The following is a 22,296-nucleotide window of genomic DNA, read 5'->3' on the forward strand; positions in this document are numbered from 1 at the left end:
TGGTTTTCACTTATAAATAAATTCTTTGAGTGTATTTAGGCGTCCCTGACTGAACACCTTAAGTTAATTGAATTACAACCAGTCAGTATAGTCATCCTGACCGGAAATAAGAGTTCGTCAAATAAATATTTCTGCATTACATAAGTGCTCACAAAGTTACATAACTTGTAACCGTCCTGTGACCGGTTCATTTGTGTAAGCAAAGGAGACCGCACTACCACACCTTGATAGGACAGTTGAGTTTGATAATGGTTTGGATCGGTAAAAAAAACATGGCTGCCAGGGGGGGGGGGGGGGTCTTTTTCCTTATATTTATATAGTAAAAAAGCTTGTGAACACTCTAGAAGTCACATGTTTTGCCTAATCATCATGAAATTTTGTCAAAACATTAGTTATGTGGATGTCTCGGACAAGTTTGAAAATCATAATCAGTGAAAAAACATCGCCGCCAGGGAGTGGGGCAGTTTTCTTTATATGTATATAGTGACAACATGTTAACAGTCTAGAAGACACATTTTTTTCCCAATCTTCATGAAATTTGGACATATCTTGGAAGACTTAAAAAATGGTTCAGGTCTGTTAAAAAAAAACATGGCCGCCAAGGGGCCATTTGTTGTTCATTCTTCATGATGCTTGGTTAGAACATTTGTTCCATTGATATCTTGGGCTGCAAAGAACAGCTCATTTCTTTTTATCTCAGGTGAGCAACTTTGGGCCTTTCAGGCCCTCTTGTTTAACTTGCTATGAGTAAGTAAATCGCTTCAACCAAAATGGAATTAAGGGGCCTTGATAGTTCACATTTGTCAATTGTCTGATTGCTACGTGTCTTACCTAATTGATATATAGCATGGGCCATCATTCATTTAATGATATTAAATAAACTTAGTAGTTGCAACTCACGTGTCTTGTGGTTCCTCTGTGTCATCTGCCACTCTGTGTTTAATGTCGAAGCAAACATGGAAGTTAGCGTCAACATGCATTGTTCCATGGGCTCGGGATGGATGGGTTCTTCCATAGGCTCTGGTTTTTCCATGGGCTCAGAATGGATGGGTTCTCCCATAGGCTTGGGTTCTTCCGCAGGCTTGGCATGATATTTGGCATGCATATGTATCTCATGGAGCTGCACATTTTGAGTGGTAAAATTTTAAGGTTAACATCATCCTTTAAGGTCTAGGGTTGAAAAAACAGTCAAGGGAAGTAACAAGCATTAAATGGACATAGTTATCTGACCTCCCCAGGTATATATTTTTGTTAAATAAATCAAAGCGGCGCAGTAGGCGGCATTGTGTTTCTAACAAACACATTGTGGTAAAAGGTCAATGTCAAGGTCATCCTTCAAGGTTTACGGTAAAAAATACATATTTAAGGGAAGTAATAAGCTTTAAAGGGAGAAAATTATTCAATATTGAACATAGCCACTTTATGCATGTGTATCTCATGGAGCTGCATATTTTGAGTGGTGAATCTACAGTCACGGTAGTGGCTTTTAATTATTTGCTACTACAAATAGAGATTTGTTAGAGACAATTATTTTCAAGGGAAGTAATTTATATAAATATAAATCTCATATATTTCCTTACCAATTATTGAAGTTCTTTTCACAGTTACTGTACAGATTTATTATTTTGATTATTTATAACTCAAATGATTGTTTTGTCAAAGGTTTTTATTCTTTCATGTACTTAGTTGTTAATAGTAGTGTTCATTACATACTTGTGGACTTATGTCCATAGATACATGATGAACTCTGGCTATGATCTCTTTGATAAACCACAGGCGTTGGTTGTCAGTGAAATATTGAACAACAGATCCCGTTGTAAATAGTGGTTAGTTGAGCACTGTAACATTGTTGACCTTATTTCGAATTTAAAGACATTGAGCTCAAACGAAAGATTTCTGTCATCGTTGACAGGGATCGGAACACACATTGATTTTGATCACAATAAATAATGGTACTATATTATAATGCATAATATGTTTTATCACATGCCATACCCTGTTTCCCATTTAATATTACAAATATTTTTATCTTACACATGTGTAATATACTTTTTAAGCGTTTTCATTCGCATAGTGTTCATTTGATTGACCAATCGCATTTTGTTATTTTGCTGAAATGACGTTGCAATGTCAAATAATGTCACGAAATGAAAACAACATTCAGGATTTATTATTTTATGTTTGCGTAAATATTTATTTAATTTGCTAATTTAAAAACATGTGATAAAAAAGATCTCGTCCAGGAAATTCGTTAGTAAGCTCGCCAAAGGCTCGCTTATAAACAAAATTCCTGACCTCATTTAATAAAATATGGTATGATATGACAACTCATGCCAGATAAATATATATATGTGAATTTAAAAAGGGTTTATAAATAAATATGGTCTATAAGGTTTAGATGGTGTTTATTTAAATGTCTGTTTTAAGGTTTGTCTTGTGTTATTCACACGATTTTCAGGGTCAAAATCAGTCTACAGAATTTTTCTTCCCTCGGTCTTCACCTCAATCACACCCCTGATAATATTAAATTACAATAAAATAAGGGCGAAACGACCCACTTGAAACGACTCAGGGTGACCTAGGTCGAACAGGTATTAGGGCGAAACGACCAGATACCACTAGTACCATAGCCAGTGAGGAAAGACTAAAAATTCAAAGAACTGATTTACTGAAAGTGCGCAACTTCGCAGTGGAATAACCGAAAATGCACTAGAGCATTAAGCTCAGTTTTCCCTGAACACGGCTTATTGGTACTCTGTCTTTTTTCATCTTCCAGTGTTAGGTGTAGTGCATTGTATGGTGTCTGAAAGCATGCCAGATAAGATTACAAACCACCAGCTGGGTATCAGCCTAGCTGTATGTGCAGGGGCAATGGCAGCCATGGCGTCGGTGTCAGCCAAGCTGGCCATGACAGAGGACACTGTGCATGCCATCTGTAGCGGCATTCTGGCTGGGACCCAGCTTATGGCTCTATGTGATACAGTAAGGAAGGAAGCTGTTATGCATGTCAATTATACCCTCACAAATGATGTAAAGTTGAACTGCAATCGCTCTGTCGGTTGGTTAGTCAGTCAGTTGTTGGTTTCTAATGCTTCACTTGAGAACTTTGTATTGTTAACTTGTCTCTCAGAGAACTTTGTGTCATTAACTTGTCTCTCAGTTTTGTTCTTACCAACATTTACCCTCAGATTTGTTGTTTATACAATGTATAAGTGCAAGAGGCAATTTTCATGCATGTCGCTAAAGTTTACATGATTGAAGATTGTATACTTTGTGTTGTTAAGTTTTCGATTAGTTTTTAACCAGGTTTTCCGAAGGAAAAAACTGGTTATTAGTTTGGCGAATGTCGGCGGGCTGGCGGACAGATGGAACAAGCTTGTCCGGGCCATTACTTTGTCGTTAATTGTGAGATTTTAAAATCATTTGGCACATTTAATCACCATCATTAGACTGTGTGTTGCGCGAAAGAATTACGCCGATATCTCCAAGGTCAAGGTCACACTTTGAGTTCAAAGGTCAAAAATGGCCATAAATGAGCTTGTCCGGGCCAGAACTATGTCATTCATGGTGAGAATTTAAAATCATTTGGCACATTTGTTCACCATTATAAGACGGTGTGTCGCACGAAAGAATTATGTCAATATCTTCAAGGTCAAGGTCACACTTTGAGTTCAAAGGTAAAAAATGGCCATAAATGAGCTTGTCCGGGCCATAACTATGTAATTCATTGTGAGATTTTAAAATCATTTCGCACATTTGTTCACCATCATTGGACGGTGTGTTGCACAAAAGAATTACGTCATTATCTCCAAGGTCAAGGTTGCCACGACTAAAAATAGATTTATTTTGAAACAAAGGGGGTTAATTATGAACAATCAGTTCAGTTTGAGTTGTCTCCCTTTATCAGACTTTTCAAATTGAAAACCTGGTTTTGTGACAATTTTGTTCCTTGTTTTTATTATATAGAAGTGCATACTTTTGTGAATGTCACTATACTAGCTGCAGAGTTGTGTAATTTTAACTTTGGCAAATTTTCAGATACTTCATTACATCATTCAATATGTGTCTTTTTCTTGAACAGTATCTGTGTGTTGAATGAGTGTTGTAAAATCTATGAAGAAGTGCCAGTAATTATTGTTAAGTTTGTTTAACTATTTGTTGCAGAGCTATGTGCCTTTATAATTGAGATTCATTTTACTAATGATTAACTTTTGCACCTGCTTGAAATCAACTGTTGTGGGGTATTGTTCATCTTCATGTAGTGTTCTAGTTATTTAAGGTCTGGGAAACAGTAGTCGTTTTGAAAACTATTTCAGTATCTTATCTTTGATTTGGATGCATATGATATTCAAATGACAAAAAAAAATTTGTGGGAGTGTTTTTTGTTCGGTAAAATGTTAAGTGAGAATAGATTACACACGCTTTAACGTAAATCAAGTATAAATACAGTCTTTTCATTTCATCCAAATGGCTTAAACCAAAAGCACTGCTTGTTATTGTAGTTGTTGAAAAGGTAACAATAAATGAAACTTGCATGAAATAAAAAAATAACTTTCTTGCTGATGTGGCTGGAAAGTGAGCTTCATTTAACAATTTAACAAAACTAATAAAGGGTATAAAGCAGTGAAATTTAATTCACAGCATGGACATCGCCATCTTGACTTTCTCGTGATTACCCCCTCTGATCATGTGTATTTAAAAAAAAAAGTAGGACAAATAACCCTCATCATGTGAAAATGCGCAGGCTGGTCTTGATCTATTTATAATTCTGGTCTCTTATGGAACAAGACCCAACATTCATAAAGCTGGTCATATTACTATTATTATTAAGATCATGAAAATATTTCTATGTCTAAATCAGTTGCTGTATGTCCTGCGGGCAGGGTGCTTTGCCAGTATTTTCATCTTCAACTCGCTCATGTGGACGTTGTTCACTAAGTCTCTGCAACACTGTTCCTCCACCATAGAGGCCACCATCACCAACACAGGGGCAAACTTCCTCATCACGGTAGGTATACTAGCGCCTTTATAAGCAAGCTTGGACATTTTATTTCAAACCACGGGTATTGTCAGAATTGCAAGCTTATTTGGTAGTGTTGGACTACCAATCTGCCAAAGTTTAAGTTCAAATTTGATTATTTGTACAGTATATTTAGTGGTGATGTCCCAGACCTTTAATGTTGAAACCTGTTGTAAGCTGCCAGGTCCAAAAGGCTTCCAATGGAAACAAAACTATTTGGAAAAGGTCAACATGAACTTAGATATAAAACCGCAAAAACATCAATGCCTGTTTTGTATACTTGACTCAATGGGGAATACCCCTATAAAATCCTTTTGATAATTAGTAAGTTTGTTGTAGTTATTGGTAAAATACATTCATGGAATTGCTATGGGCAAAGATATCAAAAAAACAAAACATTTTGTGTTTTTCTCATCATAACTTATATAACTTATGTATCACAAATCATTTTCCTGATGAAGACATGTGTGTCTTTCAGGCACTGCTGGGGGTACAGTATGTCCTGATGAAGACATGTGCGTGTTTCAGGCACTGCTGGGGGTACAGTATGTCCTGATGAAGACATGTGTGTGTTTCAGGCACTGCTGGGGGTACAGTATGTCCTGATGAAAACGTGTGTCTTTCAGGCACTGCTGGGGGTACAGTATGTCCTGACAAAGACATGTGTGTCTTTCAGGCACTGCTGGGGGTACAGTATGTCCTGATGAAGACATGTGTGTGTTTCAGGCACTGCTAGGGGTACAGTATGTCCTGATGAAGACATGTGTGTGTTTCAGGCACTGCTAGGGGTACAGTATGTCCTGATTAAGACGTGTGTGTTTCAGGCACTGCTGGGGGTACAGTATGTCCTGATGAAGACATGTGTGTGTTTCAGGCACTGCTGGGGGTACAGTATGTCCTGATGAAGACATGTGTGTGTTTCAGGCACTACTGGGGGTGCTACTGTTTGGAGAGCGTCTCTCCCTGCTGTGGTGGCTGGGATCCTGTCTCATTCTGGCTGGACTTCTCCTCATACACAAAGGTGAATAGTTTTTGTTAAGCCCATCACAATGTCAGAGCAGGGATTTTTAACCCACTTTTTGGGAAGATAGCCCATGGCTTTGGAATTGGGGAATTTTATCGGCATTTTCATGAAATTGGGAAAATTAATTCATTAGCCTTTTTTTTCCACACGTAAAGTCCACTAATTAGGGAAATACTAAATTTGATATAACACTTTATAATCATTAAAATTAAAAGAACAAAATCATAAAATACTTTGTGAGATGTAATTGAATTAAAATTGAGATAAAATACGCATAAGAAACTTCTTTCTAAAAAAAAAAAATAATAAATTTTTTTATTTTTTTTTGGAAATTGGGAATTTTTTGCCACATTTTGGGAAAAAAAATATACTTATTGGGATTGGGAACATAGCCGAATTTCGGCTATAAAATCGGGCCAAAAAAACCCCTGCAGAGTGTTTTATTGTCTGAAATTCAACTTTCTCATGCACTTTGAAACTAACATACCACAGATGACCACCAGGAGGTGATGGCATGTCACGTGTAAGTTCTTCATTTTTAGCTCATCTATTTTTTGAAAAAAAATTATGAGCTATTGTCATCACCTTGGCGTCGGCGTCCGGTTAAGTTTTGCGTTTAGGTCCACTTTTATCAGAAAGTATCAATGCTATTGCATTCAAACTTGGTACACTTACTTACTATCATGAGGGGACTGGGCAGGCAAAGTTAGATAACTCTGGCGTGCATTTTGACTGAATTATGTGCCCTTTTTATACTTAGAAAATTGAAAATTTTGTTTAAGTTTTGCATTTAGGTCCACTTTTTTCAGAAAGTATTAATGCTATTGCATTCAAACTTGGTACACTTACTTACTATCATGAGGGGACTGGGCAGGCAAAGTTAGATAACTCTGGCGTGCATTTTGACAGAATTATGTGCCCTTTTTATACTTAGAAAATTGAAAATTTTGGTTAAGTTTTGTGTTAAGGTCCATTTTATTCCTTAAGTATCAAAGCTATTGCTTTCATACTTGCAACACTTACTAACTACCGTAAGGGGACTGTGCAGGCAAAGTTATGTAACTCTGACTGGCATTTGGACGGAATTATGGGCCCTTTATACTTAGAAAATTGAAAGTTTGGTTAAGTTTTGTGTTTTGGTCCACTTTACCCCTAAAGTATCATAGATATTGCTTTCATACTTGGAACACTCGCAAACTATCATAAGGGTACAGTAAAAGGACAAGTTGCATAACTCTGGATGTCATTTTTATGGAATTATGGCCCTTTTTTGACTTAGTAACTTTGAATATATGGTTAAATTTTGTGTTTCGATCCACTTTACTTCTTAAGTATCAAGGCTATTGCTTTCAAACTTCAAATACTTTCATGCTATCATGAGGTTACTGTACCTGGCAAGTTGAATTTTACCTTGACCTTTGAATGACCTTGACTCTCAAGGTCAAATTATTAAATTTCTCTAAAATTGCCATAACTTCTTTATTTATGATTAGATTTGATTGATACTTTGACAAAACTACTCTTACCTGACATACCACAATAGACTCCACCCCAAACCATCGCCCGTGCCCCCCCCCCAACCCCCCCCCTATTTTTTTTTTTTTTTTTTTTTTTTTTTTTAAGATCATCTCACAAATGACCACCACACCCTCACACTATACCCCCCCACCCCACCCCCTCCCCAATTTTTTTTTTAAACGGTTAAAAAACAAAACTATTTATTTTGATTATTTTATGTTTGAAATACCGTCCAACCATCGCACCCAAGAATCCCCCCCCCCCTTCCACCCCCCCCTCCCCCCACCCGAATCCCCCCCCCCCCCCCCCCTATTTTTTTTTTTTTTTTTTTTAAGATCATCTCACAAATTACCACCACACCCTCACACTATACCCCCCCCCACCTCACCCCCCCCAATTTTTTTTTATGAAACGGTTAAAAAAACACAAATATTTATTTTTATTATTTTATGTTTGAAATACCGTCCAACCATCGCACCCAAGAATCCCCCCCCAACCCCCCCCCACCCCCCCCCCCCCCCACCGATTTTTTTTTTCCTTTTTTTTCGCATTTTTGGAAGAAAATGTAATAAATGTCCACCCCCCCACACAATGCACCGCTCTTCACTCCACCCCTCCATCCTTTGTGATTGAAAATGAGAGTCCCTTCACCTTTAAAAAGAAAATAGATGAGCGGTCTGCACCCGCAAGGCGGTGCTCTTGTTCAGTTGTTTAGTTCTCACTAAGAGGTCACAAGATGGCTTGTGGGTAACGCAAATCTCCCTTTAGGTTTAAGGTTAAAAATAGGGGTCTAGGTCACATGTTGGCAAAATAAATGTTTGGTTGGACTGTATTTTAGTCATTCATCAAGTAGTTTGAAAATGATTTACCACAAATAGCCAACCGTCTCCCTAGCTGAGTGGGCTAGGTCAAACTTAATAGGTTACAAGTCACTTTTTGGTCACAGTACAGCTTATCCTGGTTGTAAATACACCATTCATTATGAAATAATAATAAAAAACACCATTATGAAATAATGATAAAATACATGACTAATGACCAAATCGAGGAGACAACTTGTCTGTAACACTGGTCTATATACTTCCTGACAATTGAATCTCACACTTAGCCCTTGTTCTTGTAGCTTCAGACCTTGTTCTGACCTTCAATTATTCCAGTTTAAATAATAAATAAGATATGCACGACAGTTCATGATTTACAATTTTATTTATTTACGTATTATTTACAATTATTAAGACAATTTTTTTATGATATCTGGTTTTCCGATATGAGAGTAGGTAATGTTTACTTCAAACTGGTGTTGTTGTTATTTTATTCAAGCAACATATTATAGTATGTATAATATGAAGTTTATATTTACGTTAAAATAATTAAAAATTAGTTATTTTTATGCTAGTTGTCAATATATTAATGACCATTTTATTAGCTCATCTATTTTTATGCCCCCTCGAAGAAGAGGGGGTATATTGCTTTGCTCATGTCGGTCGGTCGGTAGGTCGGTCAGTCCGTCCACCAGGTCGTTGTCAGACGATAACTCAAGAACGCTTGGGCCTAGGATCATGAAACTTCATAGGTACATTGATCATGACTTGCAGATGACCCCTATTGATTTTGAGGTCACTAGGTCAAAAGTCAAGGTCAGGGTGACCCGAAATAGTAAAATGGTTTCCGTATGATAACTCAAGAACGCATACGCCTAGGATCATGAAACTTCATGGGTAGATTGATCAGGACTCGCAGATGACCCCTATTGATTTTCAGGTCACTAGGTCAAAGGTCAAGGTCACGGTGACCCGAAATAGTAAAATGATTTTCGGATGATAACTCAAGAACGCATATGCCTAGGATCATGAAACTTCATAGGTAGATTGATCATGACTCGCAGATGACCCCTATTGATTTTGAGGTCACAAGGTCAAAGGTCAGGGTCATGGTTACCCGAAATAGTAAAATGATTTTCGGATGATAACTCAAGAACGCTTTTGCCTAGGATCATGGCACTTCATAGGTACATTGATCGTGACTTGCAGATGACCCCTATTGATTTTCAGGTTACTAGGTCAAAGGTCAAGGTCACAGTGACAAAAGTTGTATTCACACAATGGCTGCCAGTACAACGGACAGCCCATATGGGGGGCATGCATGTTTTACAAACAGCCCTTGTTTTTTTTTTTAATTATGAGCTATTGTCATCACATTGGCGTTGGCGTCGGCGTCTGGTTTAGTTTTGCATTTTGGTCCACTTTTCTCATAAAGTATCAATGCTATTGCATTCAAACTTGGTACACTTACTTACTATCATGAGGGGACTGGGCAGGCAAAATTAGATAACTCTGGCATACATTTTGACAGAATTATGTGCCCTTTTTATACTTTTTATAGAAAATTCAAAATTTGGTTAAGTTTTGTGGTTAGGTCCACTTTATTCCTAAATTATCAAAGCTATTGCTTTCATACTTGCGCACTTACTAACTATCATAAGGGGACTGTGCAGGCAAAGTAATGTAACTCTGACTGGCATTTGACAGAATAATGGCCCCTTTATACTTAGAAAATTGAAAATTTCTTTAAGTTTTGTGTTTTGGTCCACTTTACTCTTTAAGTATCAAAGCTATTGCTTTCATACTTGGAACACTCGCAAACTATCATATGGGGACTGTACAGGACAAGTTGCATAACTCTGGTTGTCATTTTGACGGAATTATGGCCCTTTTTTGACTTCGTAACTTGGAATATATGGTTAAATTTTGTGTTTACATCCACTTTATTTCTAAAGTATCAAGGCTATTGCTTTCAAATTTCAAATACTTTTCATTTTATCATGAGGGTACTGTACCTGGCAAGTTGAATTTTACCTTGACCTTTGATTGACCTTGACTCTCAAGGTCAAATAATTAAATTTTGCTAAAATTGCTATGACTTCATTATTTATGATCAGATTTGAGTGATACTTTGACAAAACAACTCTTACCTGACATATTACATTAGACTCCACCCAAACCATCCCCCATGCCCCCCCCCCCCCCCCCCCCCCAGAATCCCCCCCCCCCCCCCCCAAAAAAAAAAAGAAAAGTTTTTTTTTTTCATTATTTGTTTTTTAAAGATCATCTTATAAATGACAACACCCTCACACTATTCCCCCCTACCCCCCCCCCCCCCCGAAATAAAAATAAAAAATAAAATAATATACATATATATTGTTTTTGCAACATGGTTAAAAAACAAAAATATTTATTTTTATTATTTTATTTTTGAAAGACCGTCCAACTATCCCACCCAATGAATCCCCCCCCCCCAAAATTTATTTATTTATTTTTTTGCATTTTTATGCTCCCCCAAAATTAAAGCATATAGTCGCTGCTTCGTCTGTCCGTGCGTGTGTGTTTCTTTCTGTCCGTCCGTGCACTATTTTTGCCCGGGCTATTTCTCAGCAACTAATGACCGGAATTCAATGAAACTTTATGGAGAGCTTCACTACCAAGAGGACATGTGCATATTATCAGCCGGTTCTGGTCGGATGATTTTTCACAAAGTTATGGCCCTTTGAAATTTTCCATTAACTGTACATATAGTGCAATTTTGTGTCCGGGCTATTTCTCAGCAACTAATGACCGTAATTCAATGAAACTTTATGGGAAGCTTCACTACCAAAAGGAGAGTTATGACCCTTTGAAATTTTCCATTGTACATATAGTGCAATTCTTGTTTAGAGAGTTATGGCCCTTTGAAAAATTTTAAGTTGCTAAACCATCCATTGTATTATTTTGTCCAAAGTTATGCCCCTCAAGACGTTTCCTTTTATCTGAATATATTGTGCAATATTGTGACAAAAAAAACCTCTGGGGAGCATCACCCGTCTCCGACGGTTTCTTGTTATTTCTTATGTTTGGAATATAATGTAATAAATGACCACACCCCCACACTGGACACCCCTCTCCGACCCACCACTCCATCTTTTTTGATTGAAGTATTGAGATAGGTCCCTTCACCTTTAAAAAGAAAAATAGATGAGCGGTCTGCACCCGCAAGGCAGTGCTCTTGTTATACATTAGTGTTCCTTATTCAATAATTTTCATATTTTAGGCAACAAGGAAACTGAAGAAACTAGTGATAAAGCAGACTGAGATGTCAACTCTCTTCATTTGAAAAACTGTCTGTGATAAGGGGAAAGCGCGAATGAAACATTAGTTGGATGGATGTAAATTGACTGTTACTACCTTAAGATGTCAGAAGTGCATGGAGTATCCAAGTAACTGTTCATGTCATGTTTTAATGGCTTGCTTTTGCATGTAGCAAGCTGTTGTTGATAGTTGGAGAATTAGTTGATAGTTTTGAGTTTTTAACTTATTCAGTCTGGTTTAACTGCTGTGTCTTCACATGCAAACATTACACAGTGTGACAAATAATAAACTGTAGCAACTATCGGGTACCACATTGTGCTTCTAGGAATATGTCCTTTTGTGTGATTTAATTTTCAAACTTGATATGTATTTAATATTAATTCTAGGTCATTATATTATCATAAAAAAAAGCTTAGAGCAAATAGTTGTTTGCAACGAAAGAATGGTGAGTTATTCTTATTATCTTTGTTTTGAATATTAAAGTTAAAAATCTAAAATCTCCTCAGGTTATCAAAGTAACTTAAGTCTAACTGTATTAACAACAATGTATGCACCTCTTTGTTCCGAGATATTGTTCTGATGATCTAGATACTTGTTCATGTATATACTAAACTTGGAACAATAATCAGTGTTGAAGTCACACAACATCCATATTTTAATTCCGCATTAGATTGGTTTTGCCTGCATGTATTAGTTAAAGGAATTGCATCCATAAAATATGACAATGGCCTGGTCTACTGACTCCTGTTTCCAATAGAGTATCTGGAACTAAATGTCCCTGACACATGTTCTAAACAGGACTCTATAAAGTGCCATGATTTGAAGTTACTTGTTGGGTTGCAGTTGGTCTGTCTGAGACATGGAACATTTTCTTTTAGGTTCTGAAGTCTGTTAACTGTCATGACTGCTTTGAACCCTTTGTTTCCAATAAAGATGTTTTCATTCCAATACAGTTAAATGGTTGGAACAGTGTTTTCTGATTGGAAAATTTTATAATTATTTTTTTTACCACCGGATCTTTGGCTCGACTATTTTATATGAAATATATATAGTGGAGCTATCCTACTCCCCCGGTGTCTGCGTGAGCGTTAGCGTTGGAATGTTAAAGTTGGCGTACCACCTCAAATCTTTTTCGAAGGCGATGGGCTCGATGTAGTAGCGGTGATTGTCCCACTCACACTTGATCAGGCCGGCGGATGATAAATTACTGGGCTTTCGTCAACTTTTGAATTTGAAAAAAATGACGTTGGAAAATCCTCATTTCCTGGGCTCAGATTTTTGAAATTTTCACATTTTTGTGTTACCGTACCACGTATTCTGTGCAGAAGTATGCCCCCAAATGTTAATTTTACAAGTTGGTGTGCGTTATACATTGATACAACGCTAGTCTGACTGCTAATTTGCTAAAAATTCATTGTGCAATCGTAAATATTCATGATTGGCGCCATGCTTGTTGTTGTTGTATAATGTTAAAGGGGCTATAATTGACATACCTAATAGCGGGTGAGACTACAGGGGAGTTTGTTCTAATGATTTTTTCGAACACTATGATTGTCTTCTTTATGTTTGCTTAGTATGTGTGACCTACAGCATGTATTTGCTGATTGTGCAAATAAACTGAAACTGCAACCATCATACTGAAAGTACTCTTTCACACTGTATGCGAGTTCGGGAAACCCTTTCTTCTTCTGATACAGCACTCCTTCTCAATAGAAGAGTTTGTGCTGGTGCCTATTGGTTAAGGGGTGAAAACTATACAAAGGTGCTCAGTTGTTAGTTTAAAATTATTTTCTGTGTGCTCCTGATATTGGAAAGACATGTTTGTTGTTAGGACTCCAGTAGAATACGAGTGGCTTGCGCTTGCCTTCATCAGTTGATTGACCGTGGTGAGAAACGTGGGAGACTCTCTAATTATCTCTAATTATGCGACTGAGGAGTTTGCATTAAAGATTTATACATAGAAATCTTGGCAAGAGTTTGTTGGCAAACAAATGCAAATATACTAGACTTTACTGGGATCCAACATATCTGATTATAGTGACACTGAACCTGATATCCACGACCGAGTCATTGTTCCCAGCAGACTGGGAACCATTGCCATCTGTTGTTTGCTTTTAGTTCAGAAAGGTCTCTTGTGTAAACTGTTAATGCTTAATTTTAGACGATGTTTAAAATACATGTAGGAATTTCTTGTATATTTTGCATAATTCTTTACCAACATGACCCCAATCTATAAACAAAACAGACAACTTTATCAAGCATTTTTTTGTAAAACTTATGTTCCCTTTTTATACTTAGAAAATTGAGAATTTGGTTAAGTTTTGTGTTATGTCCACTTTATTCCTAAAGTATCAAATCTATTGCTTTCATACTTGCAACACTTACTAACTATAATAAAGGGACTGTGCAAGCCAAGTTATGTAACTCTGACTAGCATTTTTGACAGAATGATGGCCCCTTTTATATTTAGAAAATTGAAAATTTTGTTAAGTTTTGTGTTTGGTCCACTTTGCTCCTAAAGTATCATAGCAAGATACCTTATTTTCTTCTTCTCTATACTATGAGGATGACATATTATCTGTCATTCTTTTTTAGTGTGTTTCTTTGTGCTCTTTATTTCCTTTCTTCCTCTTATTTTCTGTTTATGCCTTGGCATTGATCCGCCGAATCACGCAGCGTCTTAATAAGCGGCAATATGCCGAAAAGAAATACTTACAAATATTGAATGTATACTATAACACGTGTTAAATAATTGTCAAATTAATGAATATAGGAATTTCAAATTAACAAATATAAGAAACAGATTTAGAGAATACCCTGATATTTTTATTTATACCCGATTGTTATCCCCACGCTTTTTGAAAAAAAGGTGGGGATATTGTGGTGATCTCCGCCGTCCGTCCGTCTGTCCGTCCGTCTGTCCGTCTGTCCGTCCGTCCTGGCCACTATCTCCTCCTACACTAAAAGCACTAGAACCTTGAAATTTACACACATGGTAGCTATGAGCATATGTGCGACGGTGCACTATTTGGAATTTTGATCTGACCCCTGGGTCAAAAGTTATAGGGGTTGGGGTGGGGCCGCGTCAGAAATTATCACTCATTTTTTTAGGTTATTTTACATTTACTTCTTTATTTCTACACCGATTCACTTCAAATTGATACTGGACCTCACCTATGACAATACGGTCAATCTCAACCATGCATGGCCCCATTCCCAACCCTGGGGCGCCCCGCCCACATAGGCCACACCCACCAAAAATTTCCATTTACTATAATTTTTTCATTTCTACACGGATTCACTTCAAATTGATACTGAACTTTTGTTATGACATTAGGGTCAATCTCAACTATGCATGGCCCCAATCCCAACCCTGGGGCGCCCGCCCACATAGGCCACACCCACCAAAAAAATCCATTTACTATAAAAAAAATTTAGGTTATTTTACATTAACTTCTTCATTTCTACACTGATTCACTTCAAATTGATACTGAACCTCTCTTATGACAAAACGGTCAAACTCAACTATGCATGGCCCCGTTGCCAACCCTGGGGCGCCACGCCCACATAGACCACACCCGCCCAAAATTGCCTTTTACTATAATTTCTTCATTAATACACTGATTCACTTCAAATTGATACTGAACCTCTCTTATGACAATACGGTCAATCTCAACTATGCATGGCCCCATTACCAACCCTGGGGCACCCCGCCCACATAGGCCACACCCTCCCAAAATTGCCTTTTACTATAACTTCTTTATTTTTACACCCATTCACTTCTAATTGATACTGAACTTCTCTTATGACAATACAGTCAATCTCAACTATGCATGGCCCCATGATCAACCCTGGGGCGCCCTTGGGTCAAACATGCGGCGTGGGGATACGCGTCGGCCTCTGCCGCGCCATTTCTAGTTTTAACATTTCGTTAGATTCTCTGCATACTTTATACAAAGACATCTTGCCCCAAATGAATGACAACTCGCACCAAATGAAATGACATCACACATCAATATATTTTGTCATATATAGAATACTCTTTGTGGGAAAAAATGTATTATATAATAATTTTAACTTTAAAAGAAACGCTGAATACACAAAATAAATAAAACATGTAAAAACAAAAAAACTAGAAATTTGTTATTTTCATAATTTATAACAATTGCATACTCAAGATACTAACATTTTTCATTGAAAGCATATTAAATGGAAAAAATAAAACAGATTTATGAAGAGAATAATTACAATGCTATGTAGGAAAATTATTTTACTGATTTAAAACACAATGGTAATAAACAGCAAGCATTGCATATACAAGGCTCAATATTATCAATCATAATAACGATGCAGCATTCAAAACACACATGTTATAATGAGCAAGCATTGAAAAGACAATTACAAATAATATCAAATATTTTAACATCTATAATAATAATAAAGCATTACAAACACACAGGATGTAATGAGCCATGATTTCTAACACGTCATTCGCTTACCAACACAAGGATTCAAACATTTCTAATAATGAGAAACAATAACAATCAAGAAATGTGTTTGTCAGAAACACTATGTCCCCATGTGCGCCGCTTTGATTTAGTTCTGCCCCCCTTCGAAGAAGAGGAGGTATATTGCTTTGCTCATGTCGGTCGGTTGGTCTGTCGGTCCGTCCACCAGGTGGTTGTCAGACGATAACTCAAGAACGCTTGGGCCTAGGATCATGAAACTTCATAGGTACATTGATCATGACTCGCAGATGACCCCTATTGATTTTGTTGTCACTAGGTCAAAGGTCAAGGTCAGGGTGACCAGAAATAGTAAAATGTTTTTTGAATGATAACTCAAGAACGCTTTTGCCTAGGATCATGAAACTTTATAGGTAGATTGATCATGACTCGCAGATGATCCCTAATGATTTTCAGGTCACTAGGTCAAAGGTCAAGGTCACGGTGACCCGAAATAGTAAAATGATTTTCGGATGATAACTCAAGAACACATATGCCTAGGATCATGAAACTTCATAGGTAAATTGATCGTGACTTGCAGATGACCCCTATTGATTTTCAGTTCACTAGGTCAAAGGTCAAGGTCACAGTGACAAAAGTCGTATTCACACAATGGCTGCCAGTACAACGGACAGCCCATATGGGGGGCATGCATGTTTTACAAACAGCCCTTGTTATTTGCAAGTTATCAGGGATCAGCATTCCTAAATTGTCCCTGCCACACCGTAATAATTGGGGCCTTTCATTATTGATCTCGGTACTTAAATTTAAATTTTGATTTTTAGGATCTTCAAGAGAAAATGAATCTCCAATGAGTTGCTCAAAATCCACAACTTTACCTGATGGCCGTTATGGCCTGTCAAAGAGAGTCAAGCTTTCTCCTTCATTTTCATCATTGTCTTGTCGTCCCCTCTTCATCCCAGCCCTTGTTGTAGGGGATGGCTGTCTCCTCTTTCTTCCTGCACCTTTCCCTCTACCTGACATGCTTTAATTTCTAAGGATTCTAGGTCAAAGGTCAAGGTCACAGTGACAAAAAACAAATTCGCACAATGGCTGTCACTACAACTGAGAGCCCATATGGGGTGCATGCATGTTTTACAAACAGCCCTTGTATTTTCTTCCATCATTAAAAAAAAATATTTCAATAAACACATATTTCAAGTATTCCGAATAAAAGTCTTCATATTAAGACATATGAACAGAAAAAAACTGATCTGATTTTCAGTTACGAACTTTTTGCATAAAAAATATAATCAAACATTACAAGATTGTAAGCGCAAAACAGTCGTATCTTGATATTTAACAAATATCACTGACTACAATAATGCCAATAGAGGTATACATGTATTGGATGAACTTTAAATGAATGTACAATACCTACATTTATGCAAAATAATTTTGTATTACTGATAAAAATGAATAAAATAGTATTTTTTATCGTACTGAAAAGTTTACAAAAAGTCAGTAACGACCTTTTTGCGCTAAGCCAGCGATAGGTGCTTGTCATTTACAAAAATGCAAAATCATTAGAAAAAGCAACCCAGCTTCTCAAGCACATCCAGCAGCATGAACATTTCCAGTGACTTTAGACAAACGAGCCCAAGCACAGAAGTCCTTTTTGTTCTCCTTCTGTGTGAGGATGAAAGGTATGACACATACTTTGACATAGCAATGTGTAATGGTCCTGTTAATTTCATGGAACATAACAGAATGTACATGTCTATCCGAGTTAAACACTTTTGACTTCAAATGTCGTTTGGCACCAATTGGCTTGCCATCATAAGTCCTCTGATTATTTAGCACAAGATCATTATATAAATCATTGCCTGAAAAATAGGGAATGAGATATTACATCACTGTTCCATCCACTTTTAATCGATTTCACTTCTGGTAACTTCTCAGCTAAAGGGGTCCATGATCTGCTTCACGCTCGTTCTGTTGACAAGTTTCCATGCTGGAAATGCAGAACTTCTGCGGTTGCTTCCCGATTTCAAAGCTACCAATTACCCTTTCTATCAGTTCTTTCTTCGATTCAGATACAGGCAACCAGTGCCGACGTAAATATTGTCGTAACTTAGCACAATTAGCTTTGTTTACATCGAAATCAGTGTTGTCGATCGCTTTCAATTTAGACGCCATCTTTAATAATTTTGCTCACTGGAAGTAGACGAAAAAGTAACAACAACTCTTGTGTATTCTTTTCAAGGGAGAGAAATCATGTTATCGAAAGGGACTATAAGTAACATTCTTTCCAAAATAATTGAAATTAGATAATTGCTCTATCGGCCATTGTTTATGCTTGGTTGAACCTGATGTCCTCTCTGAGTGTTTTGTACTCATCATGCACGTTCTCAATCTGCAATAAAAATGTATACATGCAGAATTAAATGTATAAAACATTTTTAAATAATCTACTGATATTATTTAAATGTATTAAACATTTAAGTTGAAAATTCTCTTTCATACCATAACTAACAATTAAAAAAAACTACCAAGAGGTAGTTACAGGCTGATAAAGAAGGATAGGCTGGTTGATGGGCGCCACATTAGCAGGCTGATTGTGTAGGATAGGTTTGTTGATGGGCGCTGGAGGGTTGGATAACACAGGCCCATTATTTGGAAAAATAGGGTTAGGTAGGACAGGAGTGCTTGTGATCGGGGGATTAGGAAGCCTATGTAAAGCCTTCACGAGGGCCGCTCGGGGTAGGGGCGTCGGACTATTACACCCTTACACGCCCTGGTGCACGTGTGATGGTCATTCAGACAACAATTATCAATCACTGAGTCCCATAAACACAGTGATGTCATAACCATGCCTGAAAACATTGGACCCTAATACATTTTGCAACAAAATTAACATTCAGCTATAATATATTTTACGAGTGTTTGAACAAAAATAGATAAACTGCTTTCCAGGAAGGTTTGTGATGGCTGGAGTAGGATTTCAATAATATGTTAAACATTGTTTTATTTTAGTCCATATAATATTCAAAAAGGAATGTAGTGTTTATGAAATACAAGCAATATTAAACACATTCACCATTAATGTGCAATATTCTTTTTGGTAGACGGTGAAACAATAGAATACCTTTTCTGGGAGTGTAAACATATTCAAACTCTATGGGACCAATTGACAACATTTCTAGAGAAACAACAATTAAAAGGAAAACTGTCACTTTTAAATTGCAGTGGCAATGTAAATACCTTAAACATACCAGAATTTAATAACGCTGTGAACAACATTACTTTATTAATGAAATATTTCATATTCAGCTATATGAACTGTTTTATAAATCATTCAAACGAAAGATCCAAATTTAAAAAGAAATAGCCCTCAACGATACACTTCAAATATTTGAACAAAAATGGAAACACATAATACTTTCATAATTTAGTCCAGTTGTGTGCTACCCCACTTCATGCAACTCATCTTAAGTTTATATTTAATATTTAAAAAAATCTATCACAAACAAAGAAAGCAAAAACCCAACAAACCAACAACTTTTAAATCTAAAGAAAACACAAGGTCAAAAAATATGTAAATACTAGCATATCATGTATAATATGTTTGACATTATTACTGATACATGATATCACTTTGTTCTTGCTTTCGCACATGTTTACACTGTATGTTTTATATTGAATTAAAAAAATGCATTTAAAGTTGTGACGCAAAAAAAAACTTCCACTTCAGTTCAGTGTCATGTATAGATTGCGGTGCAGATTACACATACGTAGTCTTTTATGCTTTTAGGGTCGCTAATGTTGACACAGTTGCAATGTACCCAACGACCACACACATCAAAGATTATCCACGTGCAGGCCCCTTTTGGCTGCGTGCAAGGCAACGCATCACATATGCGGTCAGGGTCATCGGGGCTCTGGCTGGCAGTACAAATGGCATGCATGACGTACTTCCGCATGGCCAACGCATGATGGTGGCCCAACATATGCGGTTGGACGCCTTCTGTGATTGCTAAGGCGTTCTGATAAAAATACACACAGGTACTCAAGAAATGTCAAGATATTCCTTAAGCGACTAAATTTTTTAAAACATCAAAATCAATAGGTTACTCATAGGACATATGAGGCAGATTCAAAACACTTTTATTTTACATCTCCATAAATATTGCCAATAAATGTCAATTTCATCAACCAGATAAGATTATATCATGTATGTATCTAGTTTTACATTGCGTACAAGTTCAGTATCATCAATAAAAATCGGGGGACAAGGAAGCCCTTTTAAAGCCTTCACGAGGGCCGCTTTTGGTAGGGGCGTCACGCTATTACACCCTAACACGCCCTGGTGAACGCGTGATGGGTAAGTGGGGGAAGTTGCCTCAGTTTTAAAGGTGACCGGACTGTGCCATCTAAAATCCGCCTCGCTATTGGTTTTCCCCGGGGCAACTTCCGTTCTCTATGCCTATAAAGCTGGGGTATGGGACAAGTATGGGGGTATGGGTCTGTGGGACAAGGTCTGCAGCAACAGAAAAGGTTTTGGCTTAAATGGGCTGTGTACTGATATTTGGTCCGGGTCTGGCCGAACCAACTGGTGTTGTATAGGAAGGGATCTTTGGCTAATGGGCTGGGACAGTTGGTCTTGCAACTGGGATTGCAATGCTGTAATATTTGCCTCCAGTGAGGTAATCTCTGCTTCCAGCGCAGCCTTTTCTAGAGCGTTAAACCTGTTCCTTTGGATAGGCGTACTTAACCCCCACCTTTCGTGTGAGACTGACCTACCTAAAAACAAATGCCCCATGTCTTCATCATGGGTTTAATCACCTTCCTCAAGGGTCTCAGCAAATAACCTTGGGTTAGGACGGAAGTCCAACATCAGCATATCCTCTCGATCCAGAGGCCGCCGCATAATTACTCCCAAGGAGTCGGGGTACAGGTTTCCAGCATGCTTTCTGATTTGCACAATTGTCTTTGCCAATTTTGGCCCCACCCCCAGAATGGATTTCATGTCAATATGTGGGGAGGGTCAAAATTTACCTGTACCTTCCTGGGGAATACCGGTGTCCTTGGTGAGGTAGTTCTACTGCTCATCTCCGCCATTTCAATTTAAAATGTAAAATGGGTGACACAAAAGACAGGAATTCAAGAAAGAAATAGAAAAATTTGTGTGAAGATGACATAAATGTTTACAAAACGTTTTCCTTTACCATATACCTACCACGAACTGGCCCACCTACCACGTGATCTTATTTCTTACAATTTTATTTCAATTATTTATTTGACAAACAGCGGAAATAACATCGCTATAATGTTTGTTAAATGGTTCCAATGTAGCGTGGTTCCAATGTTGCGTGGTTCAATTCCCTTTTTGTTTCCAAACACGTGGTCACGCAAAAGACAAAACCTGAAAACACAAGTCGACACTAAACCCTATCCGTACTACCGTTAGTATGGTATCAAGTTCAGGGTCTGGCGTAAAGTTCACACATCTCCAGTGAAACCACTGTCGGCATTTGTAATCACACTCACAGTTTATGCTTGCCTCAGAGTTGTCAATCACATTCCTTGATTACAAAATGCCACATGGATAATTTTCTGTATGAGCACTAACTGCTAACTGGACTTTTTGCGTCTTGTTGAGGCAGAATTTGGGTTTTCTCCACCTGTGAATTGTCTGTAGCAGTGCCCCAGATAAGCTGCGTATCAGCGTCTTTCACCCTATTAAAATGTTTAAAAACGCAAAGAAATACAATATCATGCGTATTGAAAACGCACCCGATTTGCCTTTTACGCACATTCGTCTTATTTGATGCGTACGATACAATAGCTTAGATCGAAAATACTTTGCTAATTTTCGGTATTTTTTGTGATTATTTTCATTACGCGGCGACGCTTTTATTCAGCAAGCGCCTGGATGACGGAGCAATAAAACAGTCAAAGCTATTCAAACGCTCTGCGGACTAGATTTCATAGTTAAATATAGCGGCTGACCAAATTATTAACGACGACATACATGTGTTTTCAATCTGACTTAATCCGTCGTTCATTGTGCATGTATTTGTAAAGTGTCTGTACTTTCAGTTTCTAATACGATGCGTAATAAAAATGTCTAAGAGAAAGACGTCCGCAATTGTTGCGCCAAAATAT

At 37.4% G+C, this 22,296-nt stretch overlaps 1 protein-coding gene across 4 annotated transcripts in view; it reads left to right on the forward strand.

Moving 5' to 3' along the window:
* LOC127844607 (transmembrane protein 42-like) overlaps nucleotides 1-12,635 on the forward strand; it is a 31,827-nt gene extending 19,192 nt beyond the window's left edge. For 3 of the 4 annotated variants that reach the window (XM_052375006.1, XM_052375007.1, XM_052375009.1), the window contains exons 2-5: nucleotides 2,777-2,982; nucleotides 4,862-5,008; nucleotides 5,895-6,041; nucleotides 11,646-12,635. In XM_052375006.1, the coding sequence (XP_052230966.1) occupies nucleotides 2,777-2,982; nucleotides 4,862-5,008; nucleotides 5,895-6,041; nucleotides 11,646-11,708 (563 nt within the window). In that variant the 3' untranslated portion in view covers nucleotides 11,709-12,635. The remainder of the gene's footprint in view (nucleotides 1-2,776; nucleotides 2,983-4,861; nucleotides 5,009-5,894; nucleotides 6,042-11,645) is intronic. The other variant, XM_052375008.1, reaches the window with a different exon arrangement.
* The last annotated feature ends 9,661 nt before the right edge of the window (nucleotides 12,636-22,296 follow it).

Source organism: Dreissena polymorpha, chromosome 9 (genome assembly GCF_020536995.1).
Source record: "Dreissena polymorpha isolate Duluth1 chromosome 9, UMN_Dpol_1.0, whole genome shotgun sequence".
Taxonomy (NCBI): domain Eukaryota; kingdom Metazoa; phylum Mollusca; class Bivalvia; order Myida; family Dreissenidae; genus Dreissena; species Dreissena polymorpha.